Genomic DNA, 22,227 nt, shown 5'->3' on the forward strand with positions numbered 1-22,227 from the left:
GGGCGAGGCCCACACCATCTCCCTGGTGGGGCGAGGCCCACACTATCGCGCTGGTGGGGCGAGGCCCAGACCATCTCCCTGGTGGGGCGAGGCCCAGACCATCTCCCTGGTGGGGCGTGGCCCACACCATCTCCCTGGTGGGGCGAGACCCAGACCATCTCCCTGGTGGGGCGAGACCCAGGCCATCTCGCTGGTGGGGCGAGGCCCACACTATCGCGCTGGTGGGGCGAGGCCCACACCATCTCCCTGGTGGGGCGAGACCCAGACCATCTCCCTGGTGGGGCGAGACCCAGGCCATCTCGCTGGTGGGGCGAGGCCCACACTATCGCGCTGGTGGGGCGAGGCCCACACCATCTCCCTGGTGGGGCGAGGCCCACACTATCTCGCTGGGGGGGCGAGGCCCACACCATCTCCCTGGTGGGGCGAGACCCAGACCATCTCCCTGGTGGGGCGAGGCCCACACCATCTCCCTGGTGGGGCGTGGCCCACACTATCGCGCTGGTGGGGCGAGGCCCACACCATCTCCCTGGTGGGGCGAGACCCAGACCATCTCCCTGGTGGGGCGTGGCCCAGACCATCTCCCTGGTGGGGCGTGGCCCAGACCATCTCCCTGGTGGGGCGAGGCCCACACTATCGCGCTGGTGGGGCGAGGCCCACACCATCTCCCTGGTGGGGCGAGGCCCACACTATCGCGCTGGTGGGGCGAGGCCCACACCATCTCCCTGGTGGGGCGAGACCCAGACCATCTCCCTGGTGGGGCGAGGTCCACACCATCTTGCTGGGGGGGGCGTGGCCCACACTATCGCGCTGGTGGGGCGAGACCCAGACCATCTCCCTGGTGGGGCGAGACCCAGACCATCTCCCTGGAGGGGCGAGGCCCAGACCATCTCGCTGGTGGGGCGAGGCCCAGACCATCTCCCTGGTGGGGCGTGGCCCACACTATCGCGCTGGTGGGGCGTGGCCCAGACCATCTCCCTGGTGGGGCGAGGCCCAGACCATCTCCCTGGTGGGGCGAGGCCCACACTATCGCGCTGGTGGGGCGAGACCCAGACCATCTCCCTGGTGGGGCGAGGTCCACACCATCTTGCTGGGGGGGGGCGTGGCCCACACTATCGCGCTGGTGGGGCGAGACCCAGACCATCTCCCTGGTGGGGCGTGGCCCACACTATCGCGCTGGTGGGGCGAGACCCAGACCATCTCCCTGGTGGGGCGAGGCCTAGACCATCTCCCTGGTGGGGCGAGACCCAGACCATCTCCCTGGTGGGGCGTGGCCCACACTATCGCGCTGGTGGGGCGAGACCCAGACCATCTCCCTGGTGGGGCGTGGCCCACACTATCGCGCTGGTGGGGCGAGGCTGCAAAAAGCCAGCAACGCCAAGAATCCTGAGATCGGGGCAAACTTCTTTCTTAATCGCGAGATAAGAAACAAGGAATTCTCCCCCACAAAGTACACTGAGATTCCCCCATCGCCACCACCATATGCACATGGGGAACCCCCCCCAAACATCCACATGGATAAGGGGAACCCACCCAATGGAGCTCCCCAGAGGGGCCCCCCTACTGACCGAGCATATCCCCCTTCGCCCCAGGGGCTATACTTACTCGTGCGTCTCTGGCAGGTTCCCTTGGTCTGGTTCACATTTGCAAAACCTGTTGTAAGCCACGCCAGCGAGAGGGTAATTCCTAATGTGCAGGGACAGTGTTGCATGCCGCCACAACCAGTCCACAGCAGACACCATCTCCCTGGCCCTATACTCATCCCTGACAACAAGGACTCCTACGTCAGACTCCTATTTATTGACTACAGCTCCGCCTTCAACACCATAATCGCAGCCAAGCTCATATCAGAAGTCCAAAACCTAGAACTTGGCTCCTCCCTCTGCAACTGGATTCTTGACTTTCTGACCCACAATCAGTAAGAATGAACAATAACAGCTCCTCCACTATAGTCCTCAATATCGGGGCCCCGCAAAGCTTTGTACCTGGCCCCCTACTATACTCCCTGTACATACACGACTCTGTGGCAAAATATGGCTCCAACTCCATCTCCATCTGCAAGTTATCATAGGATCCCTACAGAGCAGAAGGAGGACATTCAGCCCATCGAGTCTGCACTGGCCCTTGGAAAGAGCACCCTACTTAAGCCCACGCCTCCACCCTATTCCGGTAACCCCACCTAACCTTTTTGGACACTAAGAGGCATTTCACCATGGCCAATCCACCTAAACTGCACATCTTTGGACTGTGGGAGGAAACAGGAGCATCCGGAGGAAACCCATGCAGACACGGGGAGAAAATGCAAACTCCACACAGACAGTGACCCGAGGTCAGAATTGAACCCGGGACCCTGGAGCTGTGAGGTAGCAGTGCTAACCTATGTGCCAAAAGACCAAAAGACATAGAAGCAGAATTAGGCCACTTGGCCCATCGAGTCTGCTCCGCCATTCAATCATGGCTAATATTTTTCTCATCCCCATTCTCCTGCCTTCTCCCCATAACCCCTGATCCCTTTATTAATCGAGAACCTATCTATCTCTGTCTTAAAGACACTCAGTGATTTGGCCTCCACAGCCTTCTGTGGCAAAGAGTTCCACAGATTGACCACCCTCTGGCTGAAGAAATTCCTCCTGTTTGGGCAAAGGTTCATGACATACTGACTGCATCCTGACTGAGATCCGCAGGGATTTCTTTGGCCAAAAGAAACTAAAGTTTGCTGATGACACAACCATATGGGTCGTATCTCGAACAACGATGAGCCAGAGTACAGGAGGGAGATAGAGAACCTAGTGGAGTGGTGTAATGACAACAATCTCTCCCTCAACTTCAGCAAAACTAAGGAACTGGTCATTGACTTCAGGAAGCAAAGTACTGTACACATCCCTGTCAGCATCAACGGGGCTGAGGTGGAGATGGTTGACAGCTTAAAATTCCTAGTGTGCACATCACCAACAACCTGTCCTGGTCCACCCACATTGACGCTACGACCAAGAAAGCACAATAGCACCTATACTTTCTCAGGAAACTAAGGAAATTCGGCATGTCCACATTGACCCTTAACAACCTTTACAGATGCACCATAGAAAGCATCCTATCTGGCTGTACCACAGCCTGGTATGGCAACTGCTCGGCCAAGGATGACTATAAGAAACTTCAGAGAGTCATGAACACAGCCCAGTCTATCACGTGAACCCACCTCCCATCCCTTGGGAAAGAAGGCAGCATAACCAAAGACCCCTCCCACCCTGGTTATTCACTCTTCCAACCTCTTCCATCAGGCAGAAGATACAAAAGTCTGAGAACATGCACTAACGGATTCAAAAACAGCTTCTTCCCCGCTGTTACCAGACTCCTGAATTACCCTCTTATGGACTGACCTGATCTGTGCACACACCTTCTCTACTGAGTAGTACTACACTCCGTATGCTTCACCCGATGTCTGTGTCTGTGTATTTACATTGTGTATTTATGCATGTCCTATGTTTTTTCATGTATGGAACGATCTGGCTGGACTGTACGCAGAACAATACTTTTCACTGTATCTCGGCACACGTAACAATAAATCAAATCAAAATCAAAAAATCAATGTGGCGGGGAAGCCCTTCAATGAGATGTTCATTTATTGACCTTTCTGGGTGGATCCTCATTGGTCACTGGCGAGTAGTGGGATGATCAGAGAATGAGATCTCCCTGATGACATTCTCTGACTCAATATATTTTGGGTCCACATTACCGTTTGAACTCACAGCGAACGTGGGAGCAACTTCACGGTCATCATTACTATTAGTGATGACTGTATTGATTCATTTACTTATTCATAACTGGTGGTTAGGTCTTTGCCATTGCTTCTTATTTATTAGTTCCTATGTTTTCCAGATAGCTTCTTAATCTACTACATAGTTAAATATCTCCACTTTGAGTAATCCTGAACAAACATATCCTGTCCAAGTGTCTTGTCCTTTTCCGTCCTTAGCTCACACATGGTAATTCTGCAACAATTGACACTCAGTTCAACCACCTTCTCAATTAAGTTAAAGCTTACCCTTTTGTACCAAGGTGGCCTGTTGAGGATTTTGTGGAAAAGCTTTATTCCAACTCCTTTTCATATCTTCCAACATAGTGATGAGTAAACCACATTTATTTTTGTCAGTGCCTTCTCTGTGGAGCTTAAATTCTCTTTGCAGGTTGCCTTGTGTCATGTGAGTGTTCCTTTAAGAAACGTTTTTGTCTTATCACATGGCTTCAGTGATGTCATTGTGTGGGTGGAGCTGGGCTGTGGCTGTGTGAGTTTTACTTTCACTTTGAGTTTTGGGACTGGTTTGAACTGCACAGGTTGAAAGAAGTGTATCTCTATCTTCATTTTAAAAGCTGTTTCCTGACTGGTAACTTAAAAGAGATATTTGCTTTCAGGAAGGAATTCAAATCTGCTGTTTGAAAAGTGGAATAGAGTATCAGTAACAACAGTCTTATACAAGTGAGAATGCCATGTGCTGGGCCACATCTTTGAAAAGGGGTTTCACTTGGATTTTGTTATTGAATTGGAACAGTTAAGGGTGAATTCATTAAGGGTTATACATAGATTACTGAAGCTCTTTGGGGTCTTTATGTTTGTAATTAATTTAAAAATTCTTGGTATGTGTGTTTATACAAATGTTAACTAAGTTCTCAGAATACAACTTGTTTTTTTTAATTAAAAGCGCTGAAGAAGTCAGTTGAATAACACCTGAAGTGAAGGCTCTTGTGCTTATCCTAGCCAAATTCAACATAAAAATTATAGGTCAGGTGAACTCCATAATATACTTTGGAGTTTTAAATCCCTGGCCCACAACACTTATGATTTCTTGTGTTAGGAAGTATGGGATAAAGACGGGTTATATAGTTTGTTGGACGGTCAGGGAGAACAAGCTGAAGAGACTAAATGCCCCCACTCCTTACTCCTGTCCCAGGGTCCAAACTGGGGAATATTTCTGTTCCTAGCAGTCTCTATGAAAGGTGTTTGTATTTCAGTCACTGTGTAGAATCCCACATGAGCCATGGACCTTCTCCCTGAACTATGTGCCTTTTTCCTTATCCAGATCTTCAGGAGAGAAGAAACCAACAGAGCAAAAGAACCTCAATGATGTGGGCTACCAGATACGTGTGTGAACAATCCATTGGGATCCACGGGTGACCAATGCACCGCTCTCTTTGCAGAGATTTTAACGCAGTCCGTGAAGGGGACCTTCCATGCACTGAACTGAACTCTCAGATTAAGAATGAAGGATGCCGTATTGTATTTCAAAGTAGCGGTCAGCAGTATTAAATTAATTGTGACTTTTTACATTTTATTTCTATATATTTTCTCTAATATGTTTGAAGATAACTTGTTTCAGTTGAAAGGCTGCTTCAGTTGGGCTGAGAGCTGAGGGGTAATACTTTTGATAAGAAGTTATCCCATTTCTTTGGGAGTGGTTGAGAACCCCAGTTGGACAGTAGAATTTATGAATCAATGTTGTAATAGCCTCAGAATGGAGTAAATAAGTCCCATTCAGTGATTTCTGAGCCATACTGACCAGGAAATCCCAAACTCTATCCCGAGTCTATGAGGATCTGAGCCAGGGATGCCACACTTGCCCACAGCCCAGGGTGGGAAGAATCAGTTAGGATTTCAGATCGCTGTCCAGTGACTCCAGCACGTGGGTGTTGGGTGAGGATGGTGTTGAACTCTGTCCTTACAATCAAACAAAACCTGTCAATATTCACTGCGGAAGAATTACATGTGGCGATTGACCACTGCAGTGAGATACCAGCAAGTGACCAATGCCTGTGAAACCTGTGTCACATGACTCCACCTGCAACACATCACTACTCTCATAAGATTGAAATCTAGATGTGCCTCCACTGCCCTCCCTTCCCTGAAATCAGAAATTCCGTTGGTTCTCAGCCGGAACAATCAGTACCTGGTTGAGAAGCAGTTGATCTTATTTCTCAGGTTCCTACACCACAGGGGCCCAAATTTCATTGATCTTTCACAAGGGGGAGCCGGCTTTGTTAACCTGTCCAATTTATACTGTAGTGGGAGGTAATCGCATATTCTTCTTAAAATATCGTAGCTTCGCTTCCAGATTGTCAGAAATCGTCACAATGGCGTGCAATGAATATTCAGTGATTTTTGGGGTTTGGGGCAAGAGTCCCGGTGGGAGGGCTTGTTAATTAGATGTTAATTCATTTCAATGACATTGGGTGTGGAGTGGGATTTTAAGTTAAATTTCACAGGCCCCAATACATCTATATTCTATTTACTTCACTGGACAGTTCCATGTGCTGTTACTCTAGAGAACGGCGCATTCTAAAGTGGATATTTGAGACTCTCGCCGGCGAGATTGCTTTTCCCGAATTTCCAGGCCCTTCGCCGATGATGTAACAAGGTCCCCGCCCAGGAAGGTTAGGAACCTCATTGAAATGCATTAACATCTAATATTCATTGCACGCCACTGTGACGATTTCTGACAGCTGTATAAAAGTGAGAACCTGTGGCAACCTCACCTCCAAAGGGGATATCGGATATGAGCGCTCAGAGCGGCATCACCTTTCCAGGGTGTAAAGTGGTGAGGGGGCACTGGAGAGGGTGCAGGGGACCCAGATAAGTGAAACACGGGTCTTGGGGGGGGGGGGGGGGTGGGTTGGGTTTCAGCATTGTTGGAGGGGTCACTCCCACGTCTTTGCGACCCTTCATTGCTGTGGCCCTCTAGGTCGTAAGGGGTCTGGGGGTTTGTGCGCAGGTAGTACTTCTCAGGTCGCCTTTACTGGACTGGTGGTGATAGCTCTCCGGACGGATCGACCTTTTGAGTGGCAGCTGGAAGTGTTTGGGAGCGGGTGAATTGAAAGGTTCAGCACCGGGGGTGAATGTGAGGTCCCTGGGTGAGGTCCTGTGAAATTCCAGGCTGCATTGGCAGAGTGGGGAACGCTGACAAGGGAAGTTTAATAGCGATATGTGGGCAGAAGACCCTCGTGCCGGGGGGCGGGCAAGTAGTCAGAATGACCCACCCGCCCCCAGGCTACAAAGTGCATCCTCCTAGCATCACCTGTCTGGAAGGGCAAAGTCACGGCTTAGGGAGGCCAGGCGATAATTTAATCCACAAACCATGAGAGCTGGAGGATGGGAGTGCCATCTAAGGATGATGGTCACTGTCTGAACATGAATCCGGTGTGCCTCGCCTGCCACAGGTAGAAGCCATTAGCCTAGATCGCTCTCTGACCTTTCCCCGACAACTCATTCTTGTAATGAAGGGCAGCACGGTAGCATGGTGGTTAGCATAAATGCTTCACAGCTCCAGGGTCCCAGGTTCGATTCCCGGCTGGGTCACTGTCTGTGCGGAGTCTGCACGTCCTCCCCGTGTGTGCGTGGGTTTCCTCCGGGTGCTCCGGTTTCCTCCCACAGTCCAAAGATGGGCGGGTTAGGTGGATTGGCCATGATAAATTGCCCATAGTGTCCTAAAAAATAAGGTTAAGGGGGGGGTTGTTGGGTTACGGGTATAGGGTGGATACGTGGGTTTGAGTAGGGTGATCATGGCTCGGCACAACATCGAGGGCCGAAGGGCCTGTTCTGTGCTGTACTGTTCTATGTTCTATGTTCTATGAATGAGTGTGCCACTGATTGGTGCCCAGTAGTTAACTCTTTGGGAGCTGAGCCCCAAGCATTGAGTTCCAAGGCTTAACTCACCTCTCCATAACTGAGAGGTGTCACAGATGTTGGTAGGAGGGTATGCAAGGTAGGAGGGTAACAGTGCTCATTAGTTAGCCCTTTCAGGGCAGCGTCGCTATCTCCCAGGACCATGGAACACAGGTCAATTGAACACAGTCGACTGTCCTCAATCCTTACCCTGAAGGAGAGGGGTGGAGGGGTGGCATGGTCTACTGAGGGTCGAGGCGTTTCTGTCAGGTGGAGTGAAAGAGACAATTGAGGAGATATGACGGCTTTGTCATAGGGGAGGGAGCGAGCTCACTGGATAGGCGCTCACATAGGGGGATGTGCACGGGTGGATGCCCCACATACCAAGAGGGTTGTGGATCAGCGCATTGTCTGCACTCCTCACCATTCACAATGCTGTTCCCTTCCTTTCAGTTTGTGGTTCTAGAGAATCATGGAGCCGGTGGAGCTGGCAGCTCTGAGAGCTGTGGAGCAGCAGCAGCAGCATTGGCATGCGGCTGCATGTGGGCAAGACCAATGCCTTGGAAAGAAGGGGGAGGCAGGCCTGTCTGATCTACCGGATGCAAGGCCACAGATGGAGAAGTCTCGGAGGAGAGACTACTGACCAGGGGTCGACAGTCAGAGAACTTCCTATCTCCAAACGTGATGTGCAGTGTCAGAGAAGGTGGTGTCTGCCTGGGAAGTGGTGGACCACCCGTGCCACGTGATGCAAGAGTTGGCACCACATGGACTACGAGGTCACCCATTGCCTGTGGCCCTGAAAGTCACAGTTTCTCTGAATTTTGTGCCAGCTGCTTGTTTCAGAGGTGAACAGGTGACCTTTGTGGCATCTCCCAGTCTGCCTCAAGTTCATACGGAAGGTGACAGATGCCCTATTTGTGAGGGCTCAACTTTCACCAGGACCAGGTGAGCCAAGATGCCAGAGTGGTGGGCTTTGCCTGGATAGCAGGCATGATGCAGGGTGTCATCATCGGCACCAACGTGGCTCTGCATTCCCCATGGTGGCATGGTGCAGGGAGTCATCGCCTGCACCCACATCGCTCTGCATTCCCCATGGTCCCATGGTGCAGGGTGTCATCATCGGCACCCACATCGCTCTGCATTCCCCATGGTGGCATGGTGCAGGGAGTCATCGCCTGCACCCACATCGTCTGCATTCCCCAGGGTCCCATGGTGCAGGGTGTCATCATCGGCACCCACATCGCTCTGCATTCCCCATGGTGGCATGGTGCAGGGAGTCATCGCCTGCACCCACGTGGCTCTGCATTCCCATTGTGGCATGGTGCAGGGTGTCATCGCCTGCACCCACATGGCTCTGCATTCCCCATGGTGCAGGGTGTCATCGCCTGCGCCCATGTGGCTCTGCATTCCCCATGGTCCCATGGTGCAGGGTGTCATCGCCTGCGCCCACGTGGCTCTGCATTCCCCATGGTCCCATGGTGCAGGGTGTCATCGCCTGCGCCCACGTGGCTCTGCATTCCCCATGGTCCCATGATGCAGGGTGTCATCATCGGCACCCACATCGCTCTGCATTCCCCATTGTGGCATGGTGCAGGGTGTCATCGCCTGCACCCACGTGGCTCTGCATTCCCCATTGTGGCATGTGGTGTCATTTACAAACCACAAAGGATTCCACTCCCTCACGGTTCAGATTGTCTGTGACCACGCCATGTAGGTGTGTGCGTGTTTACTGGGGAGCATCCATGACAGCTACATCTTGGGGCACTCACAGATTCCGGCCATTTTCAAGGGATCAGTGGCTGGCGGGATGGCTCCTTGGGGACAAAGTTTACCCACTTCGGAGGTGTCTGATGATGCCAATGCAGAGGACTCGCACACCCGCTGGGATCGGTACAACAAGGTTTATGCGTCCATGCGTTTACTGGTGAAGCAGGCGATTGGCCTGCTCAAGATGTGGGATCCAGTGCCTGGACAGGTCAGGGGAGCCCTCCTGTACAACACCCTGAGGGTGTCTCTCACCATTGTGCAGAGCGCAGCACATCACTGCCTTTTCTGAAAAATTTAGAGGAACCAAATCTTTTTTTCCAACTAGGGCAATTTAGCGTTGCTAATCCACCTACCCTGTACATCTTTTGGGCTGGGGGATGGACCAAGACTAGGATGTCAAGACATCTCCCACCATGGGGTCTGACATCCTCTCACTACTGTGGTCCTGCAGGGGGTCATCGTGATGGTCATACCATTTGTGGGCTGGACACTAAAGGATTGACCATACGCTGCAGGAAAATAATGATGACCTGCAGTGAGGACAGAGCGATGTTTCTCTTATCCTCTGCAAAATATTTGAATCCTGCCTGACAGCGAGCTGAACTGGCGGAGGGTGGGGAGTGTCTGTGCTGACGGAGGGTGGGGAGTGTCTGTGCTGACGGAGGGTGGGGAGTGTCTGTGTTAGTGGAGGGTGGGGAGTGTCTGTGCTGACGGAGGGTGGGGAGTGTCTGTGTTGGTGGAGGGTGGGGAATGTCTGTGCTGGTGGAGGGTGGGGAATGTCTGTGCTGGTGGAGGGTGGGGAATGTCTGTGCTGGTGGAGGGTGGGGGGTGGGGAGTGTCTGTGCTGACGGAGGGTGGAGGGTGGGGGGTGTCTGTGCTGACGGAGGGTGGGGGGTGTCTGTGCTGACGGAGGGTGGAGGGTGGGGAGTGTCTGTGCTGACGGAGGGTGGAGGGTGGGGAGTGTCTGTGCTGACGGAGGGTGGGGAGTGTCTGTGCTGACGGAGGGTGGGGAGTGTCTGTGCTGGTGGAGGGTGGGGAGTGTCTGTGTTGGTGGAGGGTGGAGGGTGGGGAGTGTCTGTGCTGGTGGAGGGTGGAGGGTGGGGAGTGTCTGTGCTGACGGAGGGTGGGGGGTGGGGAGTGTCTGTGCTGGTGGAGGGTGGGGAGTGTCTGTGTTGGTGGAGGGTGGGGAGTGTCTGTGCTGGTGGAGGGTGGAGGGTGGAGGGTGGGGAGTGTCTGTGCTGGTGGAGGGTGGGGAGTGTCTGTGTTGGTGGAGGGTGGAGGGTGGGGAGTGTCTGTGCTGGTGGAGGGTGGGGACTGTTTGTGCTGACGGAGGGTGGGGAGTGTCTTTGTTGGTGGAGGGTGGGGAGTGTCTGTGTTGGTGGAGGGTGGGGAGTGTCTGTGCTGGTGGAGGGTGGGGAGTGTCTGTGTTGGTGGAGGGTGGGGAGTGTCTGTGCTGGTGGAGGGTGGGGGGTGGGGAGTGTCTGTGTTGGTGGAGGGTGGAGGGTGGGGAGTGTCTGTGCTGACGGAGGGTGGGGACTGTCTGTGCTGACGGAGGGTGGGGGGTAGGGAGTGTCTGTGTTGGTGGAGGGTGGAGGGTGGGGAGTGTCTGTGCTGGTGGAGGGTGGGGGGTGGGGAGTGTCTGTGTTGGTGGAGGGTGGAGGGTGGGGAGTGTCTGTGCTGACGGAGGGTGGAGGGTGGGGAGTGTCTGTGCTGACGGAGGGTGGAGGGTGGAGGGTGGGGAGTGTCTGTGCTGACGGAGGGTGGAGGGTGGAGGGTGGGGAGTGTCTGTGCTGACGGAGGGTGGAGGGTGGGGAGTGTCCGTGTTGGTGGAGGGCAGAGGGTGGGGGGTGTCTGTGTTGGTGGAGGGTGGAGGGTGGTGGGTGTCTGTGTTGGTGGAGGGTGGGGGGTGTCTGCTGACGGAGGGTGGAGGGTGGAGGGTGGAGAGTGTCTGTGTTGGTGGAGGGTGGAGGGTGGGGAGTGTCTGTGCTGACGGAGGGTGGAGGGTGGGGGGTGTCTGTGTTGGTGGAGGGTGGAGGGTGGGGAGTGTCTGTGCTGACGGAGGGTGGGGAGTGTCTGTGCTGACGGAGGGTGGGGAGTGTCTGTGCTGACGGAGGGTGGGGAGTGTCTGTGCTGACGGAGGGTGGGGGGTGTCTGTGCTGGTGGAGGGTGGAGGGTGGGGGGTGTCTGTACTGACGGAGGGTGGGGAGTGTCTGTGCTGACGGAGGGTGGGGAGTGTCTGTGCTGACGGAGGGTGGAGGGTGGGGAGTGTCTGTGCTGACGGAGGGTGGAGGGTGGAGGGTGGGGAGTGTCTGTGCTGATGGAGGGTGGGATGATGTGTGTGATGTCTCTTCAGTGCTGGTCTCAAAGATGTCTCCCTGGCAGCTTCTCGGGCCTGTGGCCTCCCAGGGCCGTGAGGATGGTCCAGGCTGGTCTTCTGTTTGGCCTGCTATGGAAGGGAGATAATATTAGTGTGTGACAGGGGATCAGTGATCAGAGAAAGGTAACCCACGTGAAGCTTGCACCATATGCTGAATATGTTGAGGGTTCTCAACTGTACGTTAGCCCCCACTTTGCCGTCTGCACGTTTACGGTCCTGCTCCAAATCAGTAAGCTCAGGGCTGGTTCCTCGAAGTGGGTAAGGGTCTTGAGCTGTAGCATCACTCTGGATGGCTGTGACCGCTGATGTCAGTTGTGTTTGAGTTTGTCCTGTAAGGAAGCAGATGTGTTGAGTGCAGGCAGGAGTCGTACCAGGTCAGATAGTGTAGTCTGGCATGAGTGGGAATATGAGGAGCTACTTGGGGAGATTAAGGGTGAGGGTAGTTCGCATGGCAGATGGTGGGGCCCCACCAGGTGGGTGGGAGTGAGATCACCGTAGAGGTGTGAAGGATGTGTTAAGTGGGGCTGCAGGAAACAGGAGGAGGCAGATTTACCTGCTGCACAAGAAGTTCATCATTCATCTTCTGGCAGCCCTGTTGCCTTATGGAGAGAGCGTCCCAGGTGGGGTTGCTCACTATTCAGGCAGGGCATCCGCCTGATTGAGGGTAGAGAGTCTCCAGCCTCTGCTAGACCCCATCCAGTAGCACAGTGGTATAGGCAGCTCGGTAGCACAGTGGTATGGGCAGCTCGGTAGCACAGTGGTATGGGCAGCTCGGTAGCACAGTGGTATAGGCAGCTCGGTAGCACAGTGGTATGGGAGGCTCGGTAACACAGTGGTATGGGCAGCTCGGTAGCACAGTGGTATAGGCAGCTCGGTAGCACAGTGGAATGGGCAGCACGGTAGCACAGTGGTATGGGCAGCTCGGTAGCACAGTGGAATGGGCAGCTCGGTAGCACAGTGGAATGGGCAGCTCGGTAGCACAGTAGTATGGGCAGCTCGGTAGCACAGTGGTATAGGCAGCTCGGTAGCACAGTGGTATAGGCAGCTCGGTAGCACAGTGGTATGGGCAGCTCGGTAGCACAGTGGTATGGGCAGCACGGTAACACAGTGGTATGGGCAGCTCGGTAACACAGTGGTATAGGCAGCTCGGTAGCACAGTGGTATGGGCAGCTCGGTAACACAGTGGTATGGGCAGCACGGTAGCACAGTGGTATGGGCAGCTTGGTAGCACAGTGGTATGGGCAGCTCGGTAGCACAGTGGTATGGGCAGCTCGGTAGCACAGTGGTATGGGCAGCTCGGTAGCACAGTGGTATGGGAGGCTCGGTAACACAGTGGTATGGGCAGCTCGGTAGCACAGTGGTATGGGCAGCACGGTAGCACAGTGGTATGGGCAGCTCGGTAGCACAGTGGTATGGGCAGCCCGGTAACACAGTGGTATAGGCAGCTCGGTAGCACAGTGGTATGGGCAGCCCGGTAACACAGTGGTATGGGCAGCTCGGTAGCACAGTGGTATGGGCGGCTCGGTAGCACAGTGGTATGGGCAGCCCGGTAACACAGTGGTATGGGCAGCTCGGTAGCACAGTGGTATGGGCAGCTCGGTAGCACAGTGGTATGGGCAGCTCGGTAGCACAGTGGTATGGGCAGCTCGGTAGCACAGTGGTATGGGCAGCTCGGTAGCACAGAGGTATAGGCAGCTCGGTAGCACAGTGATTAGCACAGTTGCTTCACAGCTCCAGATCCCAGCGTCAATTCCCGGCTTAGGACACTGTCTGTGAGGAGTCTAGACATTCTCCATGTGTCTGTGTGGGTTTCTTCCGGGTGCTCCGGTTTCCTCCTACAGTCTAAAGATGTGCAGGTTAGGTGGATTGGCCGTGCTAAATTACCCCTAGTGTTCAAAAAGGTTGGGTGGGGTTACTGGGTTACGGGGATAGGGTGGAGGTGTGGGCTTGGGTAGGATGCTCTTTCCAAGGGCAGGTGCAGACTCAATGGGCCGAATGGCCTCCTTCTGCACTGTAAATTCTATGATTTTGGGAATTTGGAAATGTCGGGCTCAGCAATGCCACAGCTTTTTAAATCGGTAAAACCCCTTATCCATATTGTTGCAATTCTCCCTCCAGAAAATCATCTCTTTTAAACCCATTCCTGTTTTCTGGGAATGCTCAACAAGACAGAGAATGCTTTACCCTCAAACCAAACCGGTCTGATGTCCTCTTTCCTCTCAGTTTGACTCTCGTCTCAAGAATGTCCTTTGAGGATGAAGAGCTGGATTGCTTGAATGATATAACATTTGAAGAGAGATTTATGGCACACTACTGAGAACAAACAAGGGGTGGCGCAGTGGTTAGAACCGCTGCCACACGGCGCCGAGGACCGGGTTTGATCCCGGCCCCGGGTCACTGTCCGTGTGGAGTTTGCACATTCTCCCCGTGTCTGTGTGGGACTCACCCCCACAACCCAAAGATGTGCAGGGTAGGAGGATTGGCCACGCTAAATTGCCCCTTAATTGGAAAATAAATTAAAAATAAATAAATAATAAAATCATAGAGCATTCTGATATCCCCTGTTTGTAATGGATTGTCCCATCAATATTGCAATTTGCTATATTGGTTGTCTGGTTCACTTGTGACATTACTCATTATAACAGCACATTCAAACTGGAGGATTGAAGCTTTAATTTGATTAGATTTTAGTATGTCGAAACCTATAAGACTGACTTAGATTTTTTTCTTAAAAGGCCAAATGTTCACATTAGAAACCTGAGCTGGAGGAAGGATTCGTGGAAATCTCTACAAGGATACAGAGAATATAATCAGAAGATGTGAAGGCAATGCTTTGAGTGAGTCATAGGATGCAGTTTCCACTCTGACAATACTCTTTGATGGTGGGGGTGGGTGGGGACCCTGCCGCTTTCTCCCCTGCTAGCACTATTATATGAGGCGAACATGAAAAGCAAACCCATGCAGGGTTGTTTGGGGGCTCCTGGGGCGCAGGGGGGGTCCGCCCGTTCAAAAGCACTCGAGGGACCTGGCATCAGGAAGGGGGGGGGGGGGGGGGGTCCTCCATAGAGCACCACACCCTACTTTCACTGGTGACCCTTTAACCCCTCCCTCACCGTCATTCACCTGTGTCCTGGGATTGTGACATTCAGCAGTCCACTGCCTCCCTGGTAACGCTGCCAATCAGTAGAGCTGCCAGACAGTGATTTGCTGGCGGCCCCTGGCAGGCAGGAAAACCGCCCTCCACAGCGATGCCAGCCACTGTCCAGTTAAGTGCTTTAGTGGCACTTCATTCAGGGGGCTTTCCTGAACAGATGAGGCACGGGCTTCCTGATGACTCTCTGGCTGGAGGACAACCCCCGTCACCTCCATTAAATACCACCGAGTAATTAGACTGAAAATTAAATTCCCCGAGCAGGGCCTGAAATCCTCAACAGGTCTGTACATTAAAGGGTGGCCTGGTGAATAATGGACCTCAGACTGGTGACATTAGATTGTTATGTAGCAGACGTTGAAGATGTTCTGGAAAGTAGATTTTATAGGGTGAGAAGAAAGAAGTGGAGCGAGATTCTCTGGTCCCCCAACCACATGTTTCTCACCAGCAACATTTACTTACGGTGGGATTCTATATTCCTGCCCCGTGTCAGTGGGATTTCCCATTGTAATCACCCTGTGACACCGGGGAACGCGCTGGAGGGGGAGCACTGCCGGTGGGAAACGTGACTCACAATGACCAGAGAATTCCGTCCACGGTTTCTGGATTTAAAAATAAGGAAGAGAGGAATGAGATGGAGTTGCTGGTTAGAAGCGGTGGGTCTTGAGAATTAATACGTGTACTTAATAGATTGAGTTCTCCCCACCCTTCTGTAGTTACAAGGTCCAATATAATGGTTCCATTAAATCTGGGTATGAGACCCTAATACAATGCAACCTATAAAGAATCTTAATTTGTTAATTTTACTGAGATAGCTGAGCAGGATGTATTGATTTGGTGTAGGAAATGAATGGAACAAAGTGATATAGGGGAGCATGTGGTATTAGCTAAACAGTGAAGAGGAAATTTTACTCTGTATCTAACCCCGTGCTGTACCTGTCCTGGGAGTGTTTGATGGGGACAGTGTAGAGGCAGCTTTACTCTGTATCTAACCCCGTGCTGTACCTGTCCTGGGAGTGTTTGATGGGTACACTGTAGAGGGAGCTTTACTCTGTATCTAGCCCCGTGCTGTACCTGTCCTGGGAGTGTTTGATGGGTACACTGTAGAGGGTGCTTTACTCTGTATCTAACCCCGTGCTGTACCTGTCCTGGGAGTGTTTGATGGGGACAGTGTAGAGGGAGCTTTACTCTGTATCTAACCCCGTGCTGTACCTGTCCTGGGAGTGTTTGATGGGGACAGTGTAGAGGCAGCTTTACTCTGTATCTGACCCCGTGCTGTACCTGTCCTGGAAGTGTTTGATGGGTACACTGTAGAGGGAGCTTTACTCTGTATCTAACCCCGTGCTCTATCTGTCCTGGGAGTGTTTGATGGGGACAGTGTAGAGGGAGCTTTACTCTGAATCTAACCCGTGCTGTACCTGTCCTGGGAGTGTTTGATGGGTACACTGTAGAGTGAGCTTTACTCTGTATCTAACCCCGTGCTGTACCTGTCCTGGGAGTGTTTGATGGGGACAGTGTAGAGGGAGCTTTACTCTGTACCTAACCCCGTGCTGTACCTGTCCTGGGAGTGTTTGATGGGGACAGTGTAGAGGGAGCTTTACTCTGTACCTAACCCCGTGCTGTACCTGTCCTGGGAGTGTTTGATGGGGACAGTGTAGAGGGAGCTTTACTCTGTATCTAACCCCGTGCTGTACCTGTCCTGGGAGTGTTTGATGGGGACAGTGTAGAGGGAGCTTTACTCTGTACCTAACCCCGTGCTGTACCTGCCCTGGGAGTGTTTGATGGGGACAGTGTAGAGGGAGCTTTACTCTGTACCTAACCCCGTGCTGTACCTGTCCTGGGAGTGTTTGATGGGGACACTGTAGAGTGAGCTTTACTCTGTATCTAACCCCGTGCTGTACCTGTCCTGGGAGTGTTTGATGGGGACAGTGTAGAGGGAGCTTTACTCTGTATCTAACCCCGTGCTGTACCTGTCCTGGGAGTGTTTGATGGGGACAGCGTAGAGGCAGCTTTACTCTGTATCTAACCCCGTGCTGTACCTGTCCTGGGACTGTTTGATGAGGACAGTGTAGAGGGAGCTTTACTCTGTATCTAACCCCGTGCTGTACCTGTCCTGGGAGTGTTTGATGGGGACAGTGTAGAGGGAACTTTACTCTGTATCTAACCCCGTGCTGTACCTGTCCTGGGAGTGTTTGATGTGGACAGTGTAGAGTGAGCTTTACTCTGTATCTAACTGGCAGTATTCCTCAAGGAAATGTTTATTTCTCCCGTGCCCACCAAAGCCTGGGGACATCAAGGTTTATTGATGCACTCTGAAGCAAGATGTGGTTTGCACTATGATATCACTCTAGCCATTGGATGGATGTGTTTTCTGCCAAATCGTTTTAGTTGATAGCTTCCATCATCTGAAGTACGCAATGAACGTGGATGTATCAGTAGAAAACTAAACATTGCGATTTGAAGAATTTTTTCCTTTCACAGAATGGAAATCGCTTATTGTCACAAGTAGGCTTCAAATGAGGTTACTGTGAAAAGCCCCTAGTCGCCACATTTCAGCACCTGTTAGGGGAGGCTGGTATGGGAATTGAACCGTGCTGCTGGCCTGCCTTGGTCTGCTTTCAAAGCCAGCGATTTAGCCCAGTGTGCTAAACCAGCCCCTGGGACCTAGGCTCCCAGGAAAAGTAGTCCATTAACAGCTGACGTCCGGTGGTGGCCATGGTGTGAGTGATCACACACAGGGCAGCTCCTATTAAGACCTGATGTAAATCTGGTTAGGCACAGAATTCCGGGTAAGTAGAGATAGAGAAGATGCTGTCTAGACCATAATATTTCCTGAACTGCTGGAGCCGCAAGAGTATCATGTCAAGGTAGGTAGTCTATCACGGGTAAATAGTCTATCATGTATTTCTGGAATTCATTGTGATCTTATATCTGGGAGGGACACGAGCGATGGCACAGGTCTGGAATCCATGGTAGTGTGGAGTGAAGTGGACTGTAGAAGGGGATTCATTGGATGGTAAATAGGGCAGAATGTCGATGAAATGTGGAAGGAGAATGAATGTGTGGACTGAGTTTATGATGCTGTGGATTGTCTTGAGACTATCAGCGGAGATTAAATGCGTTGATAGCCTCTGATAGAGTTTTACAAGGTATTTATTGCCCAGAATTAGGCCATTCCACCCAAAAGGCCCATGCTCATTTCCAAATGAGCCTCTTTGCTCTCTGAATCCCCTAACCTCATCAACAGACCTTTCTATTCCTCTCTTCCTTTTGCTAATCTATCATTCCCTTATTCACCTCAACGACTACTTACGGTAGCAGGTTCCACCTTCTCACCACTCTGGATAAAAGTTTCTCCTAATTTTCCTGCCGAAGGGAGTACGCTGGCGCAGTGGTTAGCACTGCTGCCTCACGGCGCCGAGGCCCCAGGTTCGATCCCGGCTCTGGGTCACTGTCCGTGTGGAGTTTGCACATTCTCCCTGTGTTTGTGTGGGTTTCACCCCCACAACCCAAAGATGTGCAGGGTGGGTGGATTGGCCACGCTAAATTGCCCCTTAATTGGAAAAAATTGGATTGGATTTGGATTTTGTTTATTGTCACGTGTACCGAGGTACAGTGTAAAGTATTTTTCTGCGAGCAGCTCAAACAGATCATTTAGTACATGAAAAGAAAAGAAAATACATAATAGGGCAACACAAGGTATGCAATGTAACTGCATAACATTGGCATCGGGTGAAGCATACAGGGGTGTAGTGTTAATGAGGTCAGTCCATAAGAGGGTCGTTTAGGAGTCCGGAAACAGCGGGGAAGAAGCTGTTTCTGAGTCTGTTCGTGTGTGTTTTCAGTCTTCTGTATATAAGAACTAGGAACAGGAGTAGGCCATCTGGCCCCTCGAGCCTGCTCCGCCATTCAATGGGATCATGGCTGATCTTTTGTGGACTCAGCTCCACTTTCCGGCCCGAACACCATAACCCTTAATCCCTTTATTCTTCAAAAAACTATCTATCTTTACCTTAAAAACATGTAATGAAGGAGCCTCAACTGCTTCACTGGGCAAGGAATTCCATAGATTCACAACTCCTGCACCAAGGAAGAAAATGAATTGGGTACTCAACAGTTATATTTTTTAATTTCCTACCGGGTTTATTAATGACTCTCTTATATTTATGGCCTCTCATGTTCTCGCCTGTCAGTTAAAACATCCTTTCTATGTCTATCCTATCAAATAAACCCTTTTGTAATCCTAAAGACCTCACCATCTTTTCTCGAGGCCAATTGGGGATGAGAAAAAAGTGCTGATCTCGAGGGAATTTTTTCAAAATCTATTGGATCACCCACAGCTGTCTCTTCCAGAAAGAAAACTCAAACCTGTTCAATGCTTCCCGATAGTTTGGCTATCACGAGTAAAACCTTCCTGCACCTTCTTCAGGGCCCCTGCATCATTTTTAGAATATGTTCACAGCGGTCCAAATGTGCTCGAACCAAGTTTGCGTACAAGTTTAACCTAACTTCCCAGCTTTTCACTTCTGTCCTTCTGGAAACAGACTCTAGTGCCGGGTTTCTTCATTTCATGGGCCTTCTTAACTTGAGTTTTTACTTTTAGTAATCCATGCATCATACTCCCAGATTTCTGTTCCTTTACCTAACTTAGACACTTGGGGAATGGGGAATTTTAACCATGAAGAGTCAGGGGAGGGACACTTGACAAAGAAGCAAAGGATGGCAAAGTGTCGAATACACAGAGGGACAGCCAGTTTCCACATTTAACTGACCATTTCTAAGCCTGTCTGCGCAGGATCAGCATGTCATTGGAGCAGAGGAAACAGTAGCAGCATGAGCCTGCTTAGCCCCTCGAGCCTGCTCTGCCATTCAACTAGATCGTGGCTGATATCCCTCAACGCTATTTTCCCGCATCATCGCCACATCACTTGATGTTGTTACTCTCTAGAAATCCATCGATCCCTGTCTTGTACATACTACTGACTGACCCTCCACAGCCCTGGCTCGAGAATTCCAAAGATTCACCACCCGGCGAGTGAAGAAATTTCTCTTCAACTCCGTCTAATATGGCCTGCCCCATATTCTGAGTCTTGAGCAGAATCCCGCTTTCCATGTGCCCTTTCTCCATCTTCCCATATGGCCCACCCGCACTTCCCTGTTAGCTCAGAGCTGGAGACCATTTGTTGTACTTCATTGGGGCACTAAATGATCAGGATAATGTTTCCCTTCACCCTCGTTAAACTGGCAGCCTGAGTGTGAAGGTCACTGGTGAGGACCAGCAGATACCCGTTCCATGCTATTACTGATGCTTCATACAGATCGTCATTCTTTCCATGCAGGTGGAAACCAGCACAAAGGTCTGAGACATCATGGCACTCATTCTGGAGATGGGCTCTTCCAATCTCTCTCTGATGATGTGCGTTATGCTGGAAATGCTGACAACGCCTAACACGTTTTCAAACAAAGAAAAGTACAGCATAGGAACAGGCCATTCGGCCCTCCAAGCCTGCGCCAACCATGCTGCCCGTCTAAACTAAAATCTTCTACACTTCCGGGATCCGTATCCCTCTATTCCCATCCTGCTGCTGCTTCAGAATAGTCCTCTTTGTTGATGGCCGAGAAGGCTCAGCGTGTGTCCAGCTCTGCAGAGCTTGGGTGGGGGGGGGGGAGAGATCCAATGCCCTCCAACATGGACCCTCTCCATTGCTGCCTCTGTCTCTAACATCTGCCCGAGCTGACTTGTGATGTGTGAGACATCATGAGATAAGGCAAATGTCTTGGAAACCCCAGTTGGTGTTATAACTGGACAGGAAGATCCCAGAATTGAGCCCTGGCTATAAAACTGCGGGATTCTCCGGAAAGATTTCCAAGTGTGGTAGCAAGCGGGGACTGCCGCGAGCTTCCCAGCACTCGGCCCAGCGAGGCCGGTAACTCTATTCAACATTAATTGAACCACTTAACGATGCCTCACAGACTTCTCGCGGCAAATGAAGGCTCACCAGCCGATTCGCCAGGACCGGGCTCGCCAGCTCCCCGCTAACAACTTTGAGCAGCACTTAAGCAGCTGTAAAAGCACAGCTAACCCCAGCCTGCTGACAGCAATGGCATCCAGGAGACAGGCCCCAAGATTCAGGGATGCAGACCTGGTCAGGTTCTTAGACGCAGTGGAGGCCCTGGAGGTGGCTGGGGTGGCCGAGGACAGAGCGGTCACCAACACCGAGGCTGACGGACATTGCAGAGGAGATGATCCACCGGGCTCCAACCGGAGGACCTGTCAAACGTGAGTTGTTATTCCCTTACTGACCGACCCATCCCTCCCACTGACAGACCCATCCCTCCCACTGACAGACCCATCCCTCCCACTGACAGACCCATCCCTCCCACTGACCGACCCATCCCTCCCACTGACCGACCCGTCCCTCCCACTGACCGACCAGTCCCTCCTACTGACCGACCCATCCCTCCCACTGACAGACCCATCCCTCCCACTGACCGACCCATCCCTCCCACTGACAGACCCATCCCTCCCACTGACCGACCCATCCCTCCCACTGACAGACCAATCCCTCCCACTGACCGACCCATCCCTCCCACTGACCGACCCATCCCTCCCACTGACCGACCAGTCCCTCCCACTGACCGACCCATCCCTCCCACTGACCGACCCATCCCTCCCACTGACCGACCCATCCCTCCCACTGACCGACCCATCCCTCCCACTGACCGACCCATCCCTCCCACTGACCGACCCATCCCTCCCACTGACCGACCCATCCCTCCCACTGACCGACCCATCCCTCCCACTGACCGACCCATCCCTCCCACTGACCGACCCATCCCTCCCACTGACCGACCCATCCCTCCCACTGACAGACCCATCCCTCCCACTGACCGACCAATGCCTCCCACTGACCGACCCATCCCTCCCACTGACCGACCCATCCCTCCCACTGACAGACCCATCCCTCCCACTGACCGACCCATCCCTCCCACTGACAGACCCATCCCTCCCACTGACAGACCCATCCCTCCCACTGACCGACCCATCCCTCCCACTGACAGACCCATCCCTCCCACTGACCGACCCATCCCTCCCACTGACCGACCCATCCCTCCCACTGACAGACCCATCCCTCCCATTGACAGACCCATCCCTCCCACTGACCGACCCATCCCTCCCACTGACCGACCCATCCCTCCCACTGACCGACCCATCCCTCCCACTGACAGACCCATCCCTCCCACTGACAGACCCATCCCTCCCACTGACAGACCCATCCCTCC

At 52.5% G+C, this 22,227-nt stretch overlaps 1 protein-coding gene across 3 annotated transcripts in view; it reads left to right on the plus strand.

The window, feature by feature from the left end:
* vash1 (vasohibin 1) overlaps positions 1 to 22,227 on the plus strand; it is a 75,862-nt gene that overhangs the window by 42,353 nt on the left and 11,282 nt on the right. The window contains exons 7-8 of one of the 3 annotated variants that reach the window (XR_005463738.1): positions 5,073 to 5,285; positions 14,528 to 14,629. Coding sequence is in view for 1 of the 3 variants with exons in the window: in XM_038821769.1 (XP_038677697.1) it covers positions 5,073 to 5,142 (70 nt within the window). In the remaining 2 variants the exon portion in view is untranslated. Of the gene's footprint in view, positions 1 to 5,072; positions 5,331 to 14,527; positions 14,630 to 22,227 lie in introns of those variants that run through there. The other 2 variants (XR_005463741.1, XM_038821769.1) reach the window with 2 other exon arrangements.

This window comes from Scyliorhinus canicula, chromosome 2, assembly GCF_902713615.1.
Source record: "Scyliorhinus canicula chromosome 2, sScyCan1.1, whole genome shotgun sequence".
In the NCBI taxonomy this organism is placed as follows: Eukaryota; Metazoa; Chordata; class Chondrichthyes; order Carcharhiniformes; family Scyliorhinidae; genus Scyliorhinus; species Scyliorhinus canicula.